The sequence below is a fragment of the Nycticebus coucang genome, chromosome 19, assembly GCF_027406575.1.
Source record: "Nycticebus coucang isolate mNycCou1 chromosome 19, mNycCou1.pri, whole genome shotgun sequence".
Classification (NCBI taxonomy): Eukaryota; Metazoa; Chordata; class Mammalia; order Primates; family Lorisidae; genus Nycticebus; species Nycticebus coucang.
The window spans coordinates 46327465-46344966 of NC_069798.1; the positions used below are offsets into that span (position 1 = coordinate 46327465).

A 17502-nucleotide genomic window follows, 5' to 3' on the forward strand; every position below is an offset into this window, starting at 1 on the left:
CTCACCAGGAGCTGAATCAGCTGACACCTGGATCTAGGGCTTACCTATGGGCTCCTGTTCCATTTAAGAGTGTTAAAAATACGGGAAAAAAAATCCTATAACAGAATTGCAGTGTATGTAACATCGTTAACCTGCTTGGCATATTTGTTTCTACTGCGACCATTTCAGTTAAAAGACTAGGGATGGACGCTCACCTCTTGGGTGTCAGATTTCATTGATTTAGGATACGTCCTAGGCTTTGAGTTTGATAATCCCTTCCCCTAGTGACTGTGATGTGCAGCATTTTTAGAACCACTGTTTTAGCTCGCTATTTCATCCCCTGGGCTCTGGGTTCAGACGTGAGCCGCGGTCCAGACTCAGTAGGTGACCTAAGCTTAACACTTACCAACGGAAGTAGGAAGGGCACCGCCCCGCATCTGCCCGGGGGTAGTCCCGCCCTCGGCCACGCCTATCTGTGGATGGGAGGACTAGAAATCGCGTACACTCCCGGAACCAGCGCAGCGGGTGTGCGGTTGTGCGCCTGCGCTTGTGCGGTTGTGCGCCTGCGCGGGGTTGGGATCCGGCGGGCCGTTTGAATTTTGTCCTCGGTATCTAGTCTCGCGATCCCGGGCTTCGGTCTGAGACGGGTGTCTGTGCCTCGCGACCCACCTACGAGTAGGCTGTTTACTCCGGACCAGCTTGAGGTTGGCGTCTGGGTGTTGGGGATCCCGCCTCAGAAGCAGCCTGAAGCATTGCGTGGAGGGCTGGGACCGCGGGGCGCGCGGGAGAACCGGACTTGACTTAGCTGGAGTGGATGCTTTCGACCGCCCTTCTCACTCCCCCTCGGTGAACAGCAACCGAGTTCTTTTCCCCTCTCTCTGCCTTCTTACTGGACCCCAGCCTGAACAGGAAAAGTGGTTGGTTACCCTGTCCTGTCCTTTGAGAGGTGTGTTTCTTTAAAATGCGTGCGTACTTTGCGTTTTAAAGAAAATACCAATGTTGTCTTTGTATATAAATAGTGCGTTTGTCCTCCTAAATCCTTAATAACCCTCTATATCCGGGTGGGGAACTTGTGGCCCTCTGGACCCTTGAGGGAGTATTTTTGACTGAATCCAAATTTTACAGAACAAATTCGGGATCCATCGACTGCCGAAATCTCCAAGATAAGTCAGTACTGTACTTTGATTAGAAACTGAATTTTGTAGAATTGAAAGAAATTGCTCTTAAGTTTTTGTACATTCCCTTCAAGGAGATATGATATACTCCATATTTACTATTCTTTACTATTGTGTTATAGTTATCCAATATATTCTTGGATTTTGAAAGCAAACAGAAATTTGTCTGGCTTTTTTGGTAAGACAAGAAAAAAATGTGTTTATATTTTCTTCTCCAGAGACTTACAAGGATGGCCTCCTCAGATCTGGAACAATTATGCTCTCATGTTAATGAAAAGATAGGCAATATTAAAAAAACCCTGTCATTAAGAAGCTGTGGTAAGTAAAGCAAATTCCATTGACTTTGTATATACAAAATGCATTTTGATTATTGTTCCACTTTGAAGTATACCTTATGCCTGATTAAGTGAAAGTATCTTAGGTAATTTTAGGCGTGGCGCCTGTAGCTCAATGGTTAGGGTGCCCGCCACATACACAGGGGATGGCTGGTTCGAACACAGCCCTGGTCTGCTAAACAACAATGACAACTGCAAATAAACAAACAGAATAGCTGAGAGTTGTGGCTGACACCTGTAGTCCCAGCTACTTGGGAGGCTGAGGCGAGAGAATTGCTTAGGCCCAAGAGTTTGAGGTTGCTGTGAGCTGTGATGCCATGATACTCTATTGAGGGCAGCAAAGTCAGACTCTGTCTGAAAAAAAAAAAAAAAAAGGTAATTTTAGGTTTTGAATAGTGATTTTTAAAACATTCCAGTGTCAATGTTTTGAAAGTTACAGAGGATGCTAAAAATATAAGATACATTGAATGATGAACTGGATATTCATTAGATTTATTAACTTATATTTTTGTGAGACACAGGTTAATAATGAGATTTGAAGGTAATGTGACATTCATGGTTATAGAGTTGAATGGAGATGTAGTCAAGTGTTGATTAGCAAGTAGGGAGGAGAAATGCCTCATTAGGCAAGTTTGTTGTGCGAACATCATAGAGCATACTTACATACGTCCTTGGGGCCATGTGTGGTTTTCTGGATCCTTGAGTGCTGCCTTTTGACTGAATCCAAACTTCACAGATTTGTTTGAGGGCCCACACTTGGGGATTTGAAGTACCACATGAGGCCACGAGTTCCCTAGACTACAAACTTATAAAACATGTTACTGTTCTGAATACTGTAGGCAGTTATAAGACAATATCAATATGAACATATCTAAACATAGAAAATGTACAGTAAAATAATTCAATATAAAATACAAAAATTATATACCTGTATAGGGCACTTCTATGAATGGAGTTGGAAGTTCTGGGTGAGTTAGTAAGAGTGGTAAGTAAATGTGAAGGCCTAGGACATTACTGTACACTACTATAGACTTAGGCTACACTAAATTTATTTTTTTTCCTTTTTCAATAATTTGCCTAGTGTACCATAACTTTTTAATAAGCTTTTAAATTTTGTTTAACTTTTGACTCTTTGTAAGAATATGTAGCTTAAAATACATACACATTGTACCATTGTACATAAATTCCTTTTATTCTATAAACTTTATTCTATTAAAACTTTTTTTTTTTACTTTTTAAATTTTTTGTTAAATACTAAGACATAAAAACTTTTAGCCTAGGCCCACACAGGGTCAGGATCATCAGTATCGCTGTCTCCCACCTCCATATCTTGTCCCACTGGAAGGTCGTCAGGGGCAATAACATACGTGGAGCTGTTATCTCCTATGATAACAATGCCTTCTTTTGGGATACCTCCTGAAGGACCTGGCTGAGGCTATTTTACTTTTTTTTTTTTTTAAGAAGTTAACTTTTTTTATAAGTAAGAGTCCCCTTAAAAATTACAATAAAATTATAGCATAGTAAATACTTAAACCAGTAACATAGTCATTTATTTTCATTATCAAGTATTATGTACTCTACATAATTATGGGTTCTAGTTTTATACAACCTGAAGTGCAGTAAGTAGGTTTACACCAGCATCACTACAAACACATGAGTAATGCAACGTGCTACAAAGTTGTGGTTGCTGCGACATCACTAGGTGATAGGAATTTTTCAGCCCAATTTTAATCTTACAGGCCCACCTTTGTACATGTGGTCTGTGGTTGACCAAAATATCATTATGCTGTGCATGATTGTATTTAAAGACAAGGAAGAAAAGCTGAAGTGGAAAAATCCACAGAGGTAGTAGTGCATAACTCACTTTGCATCCCATTTTAGAGGAAGCATATCACTGGGAAACAACTAATCAAAAAGGAAATTGATTATTTAAGCGTCCACAAACTTGGAGGTTGTAACTACCGTCAAAAATATTTTGAAATGACGGTGCAATGAAAGTTCAAAGAAAACAGATGATCTCTGTCAAGTCTAGATGTTGTTTAAAAAATTATGCTCCCAGCCCTACCTGGGAGAGTTAAAGACTGATTAATAGTCAGAATTCCATCTGCTAGGAAGATTGTGTTGAACTTTTACTGTAGTTTATATCTTGTGAATTGATTGTTTAAAATATTTTTCAAATGTGAATTTAATATTGGATATGTCCTTTCAAGTTATATATGCCTTCCTAGGGACTTTGATGTTCCCAGTCCTTTACTGAGAATTTCTAATATAGGTGCCTCACCCATAGTACAGTCTATGGTTCACATGCTCTATAGACACTTAAAGCTAGAAGGATTGTGCATTCATCTCAGCTCGTCCTCGTATTCACACATGAGGAAACTGAGACTGAGAAGTCAAATGGCTTGCCCACATCCCCCATCTCATGCGTACTCAGTTGGGCTGACAGTTGCTGTGTTCCTATTCCAATTCTAGGATTCTCTACTTTTATGCCACTTTTATTGAAACAATTTATAAAGCAATTAGATTTTTAATTATTGGTCTTGTTTGGATTCTCTTTCTGAGAGCATGATTACTCTTGCATAAACAGATATAATTTGAAGGTTAATAAAATTATCAAAGCTTGAATTTAAATGACCCCCCTCCCCCCAAACAAAAAAGCTTGAGGCCTGGCTGTAACAGTCAAACCTGTTAAATTCCTGCACACTAGACAACCAACATTTTGTATGTGGGGATAATAATTTGTCTGTTTGGTTCAGCGCCTGTAGCTCAAGTGGCTAAGGCGCTAGCCATATACACCAGAGCTGGTGGGTTTGAATCTAGTCCAGGCCTGCCAAACAATAATAACAACTACAACCAAAAAATAGCTGGGTGTTGTGGCAGGCATCTGTAGTCCCAGCTACTTGGGAGGCTGAGGCAAGAGAATTGCTTAAGTCCAGGAGCTGGAGGTTGCTATGAGCTGTGACGCCACAGCACTCTACCCAGGGTGAAAACTTGAGGCTCTGTCTCAAAAATAAATAAATAAATAATTTGTCTGTTTGGTTCAATAACCTACTTAATAAAGCTTGGTAGTTTGTTTATGACTTGGCTTCTGTAAGTTACTAGATTACTACTATCGAAAGTAATGAATTTGTTCAATTGATTACATTACTATAAATTGGTAAACAAAGCCCTAAAATTTAGGTGACTAAAAGTTCAAATATTAGCATACATAGAAGAGGTTCAACTAGTTATCTAACACTCTGAAATTATCAGTAGAGATACCAGTACTCTCATTTACTTATTTGTTTTAGTCATAAGCTGAATGTTAAGTGCAATTAGTATTGCTCTGTTGGATAGAATAATACACTGCTGCTCATTATGATGATGAAGAGTAGTTAGCTATTTACTGGGTCTTTTACAAGATCCCAGATACAGTATTAAGCCCATCTTTTCTTTTCTTTTTTTTTTTTTTTGAGACAGAGTCTCACTTTGTCGCCCTCAGTAGAGTGCTGTGGCATCATAGCTCACAGCAATGTCAAACTCTTGGGCTCAAGCAATTCTCTTGCCTCAGCTTTCCAAGTAGCTGGGATTATAGGTGTCCACCACAATGCCCTGCTGTTTTTTAGAGAGATGAGGTCTCACTCCTGCTCTGGCTGGTCTAGATCCCGTGAGCTCAGGCAATCTACCCCCTTAGGCCTCCAGAGTGCTAGGACTATAGGCCTGAGCCACGGCACCCAGCCTTGTTAAGTCCATCTTATATGTACTTTCACTTTTCTTCACAGTAACCTTCTGAGGTAGATACTAGTGTCTCTGACTTCAGACCTATTGCTTCTAGCTATTTCACTCCACTGCCTCTGTAATCTACAGACATGGCCCAGTGTGCTTTTATTTTACTTATGTGTATCTCATCATTTGATTGCTGGACATAGAGATGGGAGGATTTAATTATAAGGATAAGGATAATTTTTCTTTTGTGCTTTTGTTTTGCCCTTAAAAAAGTTTTGCTTTAACTACTTTTATTCTTGGAGAGGAAGGGACTCTGGTTTTCCCATCCTCTTCTAACCCATAAAGCTAGCTGGATAGGTGCTAGGAGGTAGGTTTGGGAGTATGAGCATACAAAACTTTATAAATGTCTCCTGTTTGTTTTTGTCAGGTACCTCAGGGTTATCTCCAGCCTTGACTTTTTATGTTGCTTTCTCTGCTTAGAGGTTTTGAGTCATGGGGGTAGTGTAAATATGAATCCCAAACGTGAGTGAATCCCAAACCTGTATTACAAATTCCCAAAGAAAACTCCCCTCAACCTCATCACCACCCCTTCCACACACACACACCTGAGGGCCAGTCTAAAACAGGCTTATTTCTTTCACCAGTGATGAGAATATTTTATGAAAAGGGAGTCCTGGCCTCATTTGAGAGTTTTATTTCCAATACCCTGTGTTTGGAAGCCCCAAACCTGTGGATCTTATCCTCTCAAAATCAAACATATTCAGTTGCTGAGATTGACAACCTCTTCTCCAGCATTCTTACACACCCCCAGGTCAGGGCATTCTGTGGTTCCCTCTTCACACTGAAAGCCTTGAAGATTTACCTTCTCATGAAAGCTCAGTTGTACGTGTAGAGGAATGTTTATTTTATCTAGCATTTCTAGGTGTTTTATTGTAGTAGAGGAGTGTGCCAGAAACAAAAGACTCAGGGAATACTTGCCTCTCCCCTTCGCCTCCTACATACTAGTTGGAAATGAGGTGTTATGATCATTCATAGAGTTAAGTCTTAGGGTCTAAAGCAATAGTTCTTTTTTTTTTTTATTAAATCATAACTGTATACATTGATATGATCATGGGGTATCATACACTCGCTTCATAAACCATTTGACACATTTTTATCACAGTGGTTAACATAGCCTTTCCGGCGTTATCTCAGTTACTGTGCCAAAACATTTACATTCTACATTTACCAAGTTTCGCAAATACCCCTGTAAGATGCACCACAGGTGTGATCCCACCGATCCCCCTCCCTCTACCCACCCACTCCCTTTCTCACTTCCCCCTATTGTTAAGTTGTAGCTGGGTTATAGCTTTCATGTGAGAGTCCCAAATTAGTTTCATAGTAGGGCTGTGTACATTGGGTACTTTTTCTTCCATTCTTGAGATACTTTACTAAGAAGAATATGTTCCAGCTCCATCCATGTAAACATGAAAGAGGTAAAGTCTCCATCTTTCTTTAAGGCTGCATAGTATTCCATGGTATACATATACCACAATTTATTAATCCATTCGTGGATCGATGGGCACTTGGGCTTTTTCCATGACTTAGCTATTATGAATTGGGCTGCAATAAACATTCTGGTACAAATATCTTTGTTATGTTGTGATTTTTGGTCTTCTGGGTATATGCCCAGCAGAGGAATTACAGGATTGAATGGCAGATCTATTTTTAGATCTCTGAGTGTTCTCCATATATCTTTCCAAAAGGAATGTATTAATTTGCATTCCCACCAGCAGTGCAGAAGTGTTCCCTTTTCTCCGCATCCACGCCAACATCTCTGGTCTTGAGATTTTGTGATATAGGCTAGTCTCACTGGAGTTAGATGATATCTCAAAGTAGTTTTGATTTGCATTTCTCTGATGATTAAAGATGATGAGCATTTTTTGATATGTCTGAAGGCCGTGCGCCTGTCTTCTTCAGAGAAGTTTCTCTTCAAATCCCTTGCCCAGCCTGCAATGGGATCCCTTGTTTTTTTCTTGCTGATGCGTTTGAGTTCTCTGTGGATTCTGGTTATTAAACCTTTGTCAGAGATATACCCTGCAAATATCTTCTCCCATTCTGAGGGCTGTCTGCTTGCTCTGCTTACTGTGTTCTTAGCTGTGCAGAAGCTTTTTAGTTTGATCAAGTCCCAGTAGTGTATTTTTGAAGCTGCTTCAATTGCCCGGGGGGTTCTCCTCATGAAATACTCACCCAGACCAATTTCTTCAAGGGTTTTCCCTGCATTCTCCTCTAGTATTTTTATAGTTTCATGTCTTAAGTTTAAATCTTTAATCCAATGAGAGTCTATCTTAGTTAATGGTGAAAGGTGTGGGTCCAATTTCAGTCTTCTGCAGGTTGCCAGCCAGTTCAGCCAGCACCATTTGTTAAATAGGGAATCTTTTCCCCACTGAATGTTTTTAATTGGCTTGTCAAAAATCAAATAGCGGTAAGTAGCTGCATTCATCTCTTGGTTCTCTATTCTGTTCCAGATATCTACTTCTCTGTTTTTGTGCCAATACCATGCTGTTTTGATCACTATCGATTTGTAGTAAAGTCTGAGGTCTGGTAGTGTGATTCCTCCTGTTTTGTTTTTATTTCTGAGTAATGTCTTGGCTATTCGAGGTTTTTTCTGATTCCATATAAAACGAAGTAATGTTTTTTCAAGATCTTTAAAATATGACAGTGGAGCTTTAATAGGGAGTGCATTGAAATTATATATTGCTTTGGGTAGTATGGACATTTTGATAATGTTGATTCTTCCCAGCCATGAGCATGGTATGTTTTTCCATTTGTTAACATTTTCAGCTATTTCTTTTCTTAGAGTTTCATAGTTCTCTTTATAGAGATCTTTCACGTCTTTTGTTAGGTAAATTCCCAAATATTTCATCTTCTTTGGTACTACTGTGAATGGGATAGAGTCCTTAACTGCTTTTTCAATTTGACTGTTGTTGGTGTATATAAAGGCTACCGATTTATGAATGTTGATTTTGTAACCTGAGACGCTGCTGTATTCCTTGATCACTTCTAGGAGTTTTGTAGTAGAGTCCCTAGTGTTTTCCAGATACACAATCATACCATCTGCGAAGAGCGAAAGTTTGATCTCTTCTGATCCTATATGGATACCTTTGATCGCCTTTTCTTCCCTAATTGTGGTGGCTAAAACTTCCATTACAATGTTGAAAAGCAATGGAGACAATGGGCAGCCTTGTCTGGTTCCTGATCTGAGTGGAAATGATTCCAATTTAACTCCATTCAATATGATATTGGCTGTGGGTTTGCTGTAGATGGCCTCTATCAGTTTAAGAAAAGTCCCTTCTAGACCAATTTTCTTGAGTGTTCTGATCATGAAGGGATGCTGGATATTATCAAAAGCTTTTTCTGCATCAATTGAGAGAATCATATGGTCTTTGTTTTTTAATTTGTTTATGTGCTGAATTACATTTATAGATTTACGTATATTGAACCAGCCTTGAGACCCTGGGATAAAACCAACTTGGTCATGATGTATAATTTGTTTGATGTGTTGCTGGATTCTGTTTGTTAGGATCTTGTTGAATATTTTTGCATCTATATTCATTAGTGATATTGGTCTATAATTTTCTTTTCTTGTTGGGTCTTTTCCTGGTTTGGGGATCAGGGTGATGTTTGCTTCATAGAACGTGTTGGGTAGTCTTCCTTCTTTTTCTACATTTTGGAGCAGGTTGAGTAATATAGGTACTAATTCCTCTTTAAAGGTTTGGTAGAATTCTGACGTGAAACCATCTGGTCCCGGGCTTTTCTTTTTAGGGAGGTTTTGTATAGTTGATGCTATTTCTGAACTTGATATGGGTCTGTTCAACATTTCTACTTGATTCTGGTTAAGTCTTGGAAGGTGGCGTGCTTCCAAGTATCGGTCTATTTCCTTCAGATTTTCATATTTCTGAGAATACAGTTTCTTGTAATATTCATTAAGGATTTTTTGGATTTCTGATGAGTCTGTTGTTATTTCGTCTTTGTTGTTTCTGATTGATGATATTAGAGATTTTACTCTTTTTTTCCTGATTAGGTTGGCCAGAGGTTTATCTGTTTTATTGACCTTTTCAAAAAAACCAGCTTTTTGATTTATTGATCTGTTGTATTATTCTTTTGTTTTCAATTTCATTTAATTCTGCTCTAATTTTGGTTATTTCTTTTCTTCTACTGGGTTTGGGGTTGGAATGTTCTTCCTTTTCCAGTTGCTTGAGATGTCCCATTAAGTTGTTAACTTCCTCTCTTTCCGTTCTCTTGAGGAAGGCTTGCAGTGCTATAAATTTCCCTCTTAGAACTGCCTTTGCGGTGTCCCAGAGGTTCTGATAGTTTGTGTCTTCATTGTCGTTTTGTTCCAAAAAATTGGCGATTTCTTTCTTAATCTCATCTCTGACCCAGCTATCATTCAGCATAAGGTTATTTAACTTCCATGTTTTTGTATGGGTATGCAGATTCCTGTTGTTACTCAATTCAAGTTTTATTCCATGATGGTCCGAGAAGATGCACGGAATAATTTCTATTCCTTTAAATTTACTGAGGTTAGACTTGTGACCTAAAATGTGATCAATTTTGGAGTAAGTTCCGTGGGCTGATGAGAAGTATGTGTATTCAGTTTTGTTGAGATGAAATGTTCTGTAGATGTCTGCTCAATCTAAATATTGGATGGTTAGGTTTAAATGTAAGATTTCTTTACTCAGCTTCTTTCTGGAGGATCGGTCCAACACTGCCAAAGGAGTGTTGAAATCTCCGACGATTATGGAGCTGGAGGAAATCAAGTTACTCATGTCTGTTAGAGTTTCTCTTATAAATTGAGGTGCATTCTGGTTGGGTGCATAGATATTAATAATTGAGATCTCATCATATTGAGTATTACCCTTAACAAATATGAAGTGACCATTCTTGTCCTTCCTTACTTTTGATGGTTTAAAGCCTACTGTATCTGCAAATAAAATTGCAACACCTGCTTTTTTCTGATTACCATTTGCCTGAAATATGGATGACCATCCTTTCACCCTGAGTCTGTATTTGTCTTTTAAGTTGAGATGTGACTCTTGTATGCAACAAATATCTGGCTTGAGTTTTTGTATCCAGTCATCTAACCTATGCCTCTTTAGAGGACAGTTTAAGCCATTCACATTGATGGAGAGTATTGATAAGTCTGGTGGAATTTTGGGTATCGAGTTTTTCAAAGGTCCAGTGGACATTTTTAATCCTTTCACCAGTGTGGAAGTTGGAGTTTGATCCGAAGTTTCTGAGTGAGTTTACTTTTGTGGTATAGGATTGGGTTGGTCATTGTGGAGGATAGGTCTGAGAATATCCTGAAGAGCTGGTTTACTTATGGCAAATTTTTTCAACATATGAATGTCATTGAAGTATTTAATTTCTCCATCATAGATGAAACTCAGTTTAGCTGGATACAAGATCCTGGGTTGAAAGTTTTTTTGCTTTAGGAGATTAAAAGTTGATGACCAGCCTCTTCTGGCTTGAAAAGTTTCAGCAGAGAGATCTGCAGTTATTCTAATATTCTTACCTTTGTACGTTATAGTTTTCTTTCGCCGGGCTGCTTTGAGAATCTTCTCTTTCATGTTAACTTTAGTGAAGCTAATTATAATATGTCTGGGGGATGACTTATTGGGGTTGAATTGTGCTGGGGTTCTGAAGCTGTCTGCTATCTGAATTTCAGATTCTCTAGGCATGTCTGGAAAATTTTCTTTCATAATTTCATGCAGAAGGGCCTCTGTGCCCTTGGAGGCCACTTCATCGTTCTCAGAAATTCCTATAATCCTTATGTTGCTTTTTTTCGAATTATCTGAGAGTTCTCTGAGTGAGTGATCCGTTTTTGCTCTCCATTTCTCTTCCTCTTTGAGAGATTGGGGCATTCGAAGACTTTATCTTCAATGTCAGAAATCCTTTCTTCTGCTTGCTCCATTCTGTTACTGAGGGATTCTACTGTATTTTTCATATCTTTGAGGGCTGTAAGTTCTTGCTTCAGTGTGTCTAAGTCTTTGGTGGTTTTGTCTTTAAATTCGTTAAATTCTTGAGACAATTTTTGAATTTCTCCTCGGATTCCTAATTCCATTTTATTAATCTTGTCTGCAATCCAAATTCTGAATTCGATTTCTGACATCTCAGCCAGTTGTTTATGAATGGGATCTTCGATCACATCTGCCGTATCTTTTCTTGGGGGGGTTGATCTATTCTGGTTATTCATGTTACCAGAGTTTTTCTTCTGATTCCGCCCCATGGTTATTTTACTCCCTTTGGTTTTTCCCCTGGGGTTTTATCGAGGGCCCGTACAGTGTTGTGGCCTGAGAAACTGGGGCCCTGTCTGGTGTGGTGGAGCAAAGTGGTTCTGTCTTGTTTTCAGCTGGTTTCTGTTCGATCCTATTGCAACTTCTACTCGGCTTGAAGTCTCAGCTGTGTGGAAAAATCAGCAATTAAGTCACCCCGCCTGCCCACCTCTGGCCCCAGTTGGAAAAGGCGAATCAGCCTTCCTACAACCGTACACCCAGGGCACCGCCTGAAAAGTCCTCAGTCTATTAGCCCAGTTCAAAAGGTCCGAATCAACTGTCTCAATCGGCACTTGTCTCGGGTGAGAGAGTTCAAGAGGTCTCTGGGAACTGGATCACAGGGGCCTGGTGACTCCTCTGACACGGCTCACCCCAGTGCAGCATGGAGTCAGGAGGAGCCACCCAGCAAACAGAGCAGTCTAGGAAGGTTGACGTCTCCTTCCCCACTTTGCCCCTCCGTCGGACCCAGTCACTGGTATCTCTGCAGATGGCTAACCCAGTTGCCTGCAGTGAACAGACACTCCAGGGGTTTGCACCTGCCTGAATCGCAAGGAAGTCTGCCAGGCCCCCGCAGACTGCCGCTATCTAGCAGGAGGAGATGGGGCCTGACATCTATGAGTGTTTGATGCAGGTGATGGGAGGGAGGTGTTCACTCAGGCTTAGCCCCGTCCCTGATGGATGCTGCTAACGGAACAGAACAGACAACTTTGCGGGGTTCTGTCTCTGTTCCTGTCGAAATCGCCTACAGAAGACGAGTTGTTTTGAGTTCAAACGTCTTTGGTGTTGGAGGTTTGAGTCCGATCACCTCTCTGGGTCGGTCCCGCTTCCCGGGTTTGTGAGCAGTGTCAGGAAATCCCCCGCTCACCGGTGGCCTCCTCTGGTTGCCCAGGGAGACAGGGGGTGTGGCCTCAGAATATCCAGAAGTGAGCGTTCTGCTGTTAAAGAAAAAACGGCTGTTGATCTACCTCCAGGGAACTGCTGCTCTGGTGTGGGCACTCAGGCGACCCTTTTCTCCTCTGTCCCGCGCCCCAGAGTCAGCACTGAGCGGCCGCAGTTTGTGCTGGGTCCACACCCCTCAAGAGATCCCCCAAGAATCAGAACTCTTGGGGGATAGGCCCCCAGAGCCCGAATGGGAGTGGGGGGGCAGAAGCTAGAGTTTCATTCAGTTTTAGGCAACAATACGGCCCGGGGAGGGCTCCTGCACTGCACCGCAGGGAAGTGCCGCCAAGGCTTGATTTCCCCTCAGCAGATGCCCTCTCCTCGCTCACGTGTCCCAGAGTCAGCGCTGACCTGACGCAGCTCAGGCACTGTGCACTCCCCTCGAGAAATCACCCAAGGATCCGAACTCCTGGGGGATAGGCCCTCAGACCCCGAGTGAGAGTAGGGGCTCTCAGCTCTCAGCGGGGAAGCTAGAGTCTTATTCAGTCTTGTGCCCGGGGAGGGTTGCTGCACTGCACCGCAGGGAAGTGACACGAGGCGTGACTCCCCCTCAGCCCGGTGCCCTCTCCTCACTCGCGCGCCTCAGAGTCAATGCTGACCAGTCGCAACTCGGGGACTGTCCACTCCGCTTGAGAAATCACCCAAGGATCCGAACTCCTGGGGGACAGGCCTCCAGACCTCAGTGGGTGGGAGGGGAGCGCTGGGAGGGTTGCCGGCGAAGGATTCCCAAAGTTTTATTCCGTTTTATGCCTGGCAGGAGAACGCCACGGCACCCCAGTAGGGTGGGTAGGTCCAGTTTTTAGAAGGTCTCTCCCATGGAGTGTAGTGGGAGGGCCTTTAATTTCTGCCCGCTTGTTTAATTGTGGGGCTCTTGAGCCAGTCCCATGGGGGAGGGGGACTCCCGTCCGCTTGGTGGTGGATTTTGTACCTTTTATTTGCGTCCTTGTGATCGCAGCTTGCCTCAGCGGTGTTGATGTGCGTTCTTCAACCTTCTCTTTTGGTGAGGCTCAAGTCCACCAGGATACTTACTAAATTCCTGTCCCTTAACTCTCCTTCTGGACGGGAGCCTCTGTTGAAAGCTGGCTTCAATTCGGCATCTTGTCTCTCTCCCCCCTAAAGCAATAGTTCTTTTCCTTGCCTCAACATCTTTCTAAGGTACAGCTGTTGGTACCGAGAGTTTACACACTATCTTAGTCCATTTTGCACTGCTATAAAGGAATACCTGAGTCTGGGTAATTTATAAAGAAAATAGGGGCGGTGCCTGTGGCTCAAGGAGTAGGGCACCGTTCCCATATGCTGTAGGTGGCGGGTTCAAACCCAGCCCCGGCCAAAAACCACAAAAAAAAAAAAAAAAGAAAATAGGTTTATTTGGCTCACAGTTCAGCATGTTGGACAAGAAGCATGGCGCCAGCATCTGCTGCTTCTGAGGGCTTCTGGTAGGTTCTAATCAAGGTGGAAAGCAAAAGGAGAGCAGGACTGTCACATGCCAAGAGAAGGAGGGAGGCAGAATGCCCAAGTTCTATTAAACAACTAGTTCTCACATGAACTAATAGTGTGAGAACCCACTCATTATGTGTGGAGGGCACCAAAGCATTCATTTGGGTCCCTCATGACCCAAAGCACTTCCTCCTCAGCCCTACATCCAACATCCAACGTTGGAGATCAAATTTAAATGTCAGATTTGGAGGGGGATAAATATCCAAAATATATAACATGGGTACTTGTACATTATATCTTTTTTATACACTTTGTTCTTTATTTTATCTTTGTTTATAACAGGCCAACAACCTGCCTTGAAGACTATATTAAATAAACTAGGAGATGAGATCATTGTAGTAAATGAACTTCTAAATAAATTGGAATTGGAAATTCAGTATCAAGAACAAACCAACAGTTCACTCAAGGTAATGTTTTTCTAATAAAGACACAGTAAAAAGGCAATAAATATAAACTTCTAATCAACAGGTAATTTTTGAGGATTCTTTTTTATAAGGTTCCAAGCTTTATAAATTGTTGATAGTATAGTGTGCCATTTTTGTTTTTTGGGGTTTTTTTGCCAGTATAAAGGTGTTCAGAGTACCACAGCTATTTCTTTCTTTATGCTAATAGCCAATGGAATTGAACTTTACTGAAGAGAAATATCTTCTGAATAATTGTTGATACAGTTGATTTAAATAAATGATATCCTGGTAGAGAGTTATATAAGGAATACCTCCTTTGGGTGAGAAGATTTGGAGTCTCACCTTGTCTGTCCTTGGCACTCTCTGCTATCCTAAGAAAGAACTCAGAAAGCCATTTACCACTTGGAGCCTCAGAATTTGCATTTGAAAAATAATGGATTATATTGGACAGTTTCTTAACTCCTTTGTATTTCTATATTTTTATAAAATGTAATAGACGGATTCACCAGTAAAGAAGAACATGAGCCTCATTTACATGTACATTTTATTCTAAATAAGACTTCTAATTGACTTCAGTACAAAAGTTATTTCATGATGGGAAAAAACTCAACCTGTAATCGCCTCGTGTTAGAGCCATTGAAATGTTCAGTGGGATTGAACAGAGGGCTGTATGGTCCTATTCAGCCTTATAATCCTTAATTTCTGCAAAGATTTTTCAGCTGTTGGAAAGAGCATGATTATACCTGTCCTGCTGTTAGTCAAAATGAAATTAGTATCCATAAACATCACTCATCTTCTCAAAAAAAAAAAAGATGTCATATAAATTCAAAACAGAAATGAATATTGGTGTTTCAATTCTAACCTACTCAGGAATGTTCAGAATTCAGTGTGGACCTAGAGAATATTTGTGTCAGAACTGAAGGCTATTTTGAATTTCTATTCACATTATGTTTGGGAGGCAGATGACAGGAATCCAAAGGTGCAGAAAATTTTCCTTATTAAAATTTGTATAAGTTAATAGCCTCAAGTTCTAGTGGAAGTTAAAGACCCCCCCATTTAATTACAACTAGTTATGATTAAATAGAAATTCATTAAGCCGGAATGTAACGGTATGAGTGTAAACAGTAAAAGTCATTCTCAGGATCTCATGCTTGCTATCTGGGCATGCATTATGTCATTACAGGTGACACTGGGAAACATTTGCTAAGTCGTCAAAAGCAGTTTACCAGAATGAAAAATAAATTGTTCATATATTTCTTAATTGCCTCCTAAGTTTAAAGTATTTGGGAAAGATATAACTTCTACCCTGCTTTGTAATTGTAATGTGATTACAGTGTTTGTTTTCTGGAAAGATCTAGCATCCAAAAGTAGTTCTGGAAACCAAAGACCTTTATTTTTACATTGCTGCATTCAGTGCTTTTTCACTTCACTCTTCACTCTTCAACACTCACAGTGTGCTTATGGTTCACAGTCTTTCTTGCTCTTAGACTGTCTTAAAACACAGGAAAAAGGCTTATTTGTGAGTGTTTTTTTCAATTTTAGGAACTCTGTGAGGCTCTTGAAGAAGATTACAAAGATGTGGAACATCTCAAAGAGAACATTCCCTCCCATTTGCCTCAAGTAATAGCACCCCAGAACTCGTAAGTGTATTTATAATTATTCTTGCTATCTGGATTTATAAACCCATGAAAACAAATACTTTAAAGCTTTTTTTATATATACTTGTAATTTTGTCAGTGATTAAGTGATAATCAAACTTTTTGTCACTTACAGTAGAAACAGTATTTCCCCTTACCTTCCTTCCCCAGTTTGCCTACTCCTATCTCTGAGGAAAATGTTACCCCTCTTTGCTAAACGCAAGAACTTAGTATCTTCTCTTTTTCTACTCATTTGTTTCCCTCAGAGTGGTTTGTCAACCTTAGCTTCATTGACGTTTTAGGCTGGATAATTCTTTGTTGTAAGAATAGGACATTTAGTGGCATTCTTGATCTCTGCCCAGTAGATACCAATACTATCCCTCCTCCCCCGCCTAGTTGTGACAATGGAAAATGTCTCCAGACATTGCCAGATGCCCTCTGGGGGCAAAAATCTCCCCTGACCCTAGAGAACCATTGCATAATAAGCAATGGTTCATTAAGAAAGTAAGCTAAATGAACTTCCTTACCATCTCAAAAATAGCCAAAAGAACATTAAACTTACCTGTTTTTCCCTTTCAAACTTCCATGTTCTCTCTGTCATTTTGTGCTTTGGTTTTTCCTAGAGGCCCTAACACTTGGCTTTTGGCTGTCATTACTACCATACTTATGAAATTGATTGCTTGAAGTCACAAAGAGGTAAAAAAAAAAAAAAACCTTTTTCAGCCCTGATTCTACTTTTCTGATTTCATCTTGTTTACCTCCTTGTTGGTTTTGAAATTCTGTTTTCTTCACTGCCACTGTCCTTTCTCAAGTTAGAGAACTTCCTCTGCCCTCTAAATTATGGATATCTCCTACAGCTAATTTATTCATGCTTACCTAACCCCAGTGTTAATGCTTTCATGTCCAGCTGCAGCCTTGACCTGACATCTAGTTCTGGTGATTGAATGGCCTGCTGGAAATCTCATGAGTGAGTTATTTTCTTCTCAAACTCTGCATTTCTAAGACCTGACTCTCTTACTACCCCTCTAGTCCAACCAGTGCTCTCATTCTCTTGTGACTCAGGTACTCTCTCTAAGCCATCACCTGTCGTTGGATCCATGTCAGCAAGAAGACAGCCAGAGGAATAAGAGGAATTTTCTTCTTCTAAATTCACTGTGGTCTAGCTTCAACTCTCAGGTCAAAGCAGAACCTGTCTGTAGGTAGAAGTAGTAATATAATTGATATATGCAGCAGGGCATGGTAGAGAAATGAGGGGCTTCCTTAGCACAGGGTCAAGAAAGCAAGTACGGTGAGATTCAGCCAGTCTCACTACGGAGTCTCATGTTAGGATTCATGTAAGGATGATGGCACGATAGTACTGGGCATCTTTATCTTGTTTTTCTTTATTTAAAAAAATGTGTATATATTCATGGGGTGCAAGTGCAAATTTGCTGCATTGATTTATCACATTGTGGTGAGGTCAGGGCCTTCACATCAGCCATCACTGGAGCCTTGTGCTCACCAAGCAACCTCCCGTC

At 40.7% G+C, this 17502-nt stretch overlaps 1 protein-coding gene across 2 annotated transcripts in view; it reads left to right on the forward strand.

Moving 5' to 3' along the window:
* The first annotated feature begins 560 nt into the window (after nucleotides 1-560).
* The window catches only part of SKA1 (spindle and kinetochore associated complex subunit 1), a 30168-nt gene continuing 13226 nt past the window's right edge, over nucleotides 561-17502 (forward strand). Inside the window, exons 1-4 of one of the 2 annotated variants that reach the window (XM_053571752.1) lie at nucleotides 561-925; nucleotides 1373-1472; nucleotides 14227-14351; nucleotides 15891-15988. In XM_053571752.1, the coding sequence (XP_053427727.1) occupies nucleotides 1385-1472; nucleotides 14227-14351; nucleotides 15891-15988 (311 nt within the window). In that variant the 5' untranslated portion in view covers nucleotides 561-925; nucleotides 1373-1384. The remainder of the gene's footprint in view (nucleotides 926-1372; nucleotides 1473-14226; nucleotides 14352-15890; nucleotides 15989-17502) is intronic. The other variant, XM_053571753.1, reaches the window with a different exon arrangement.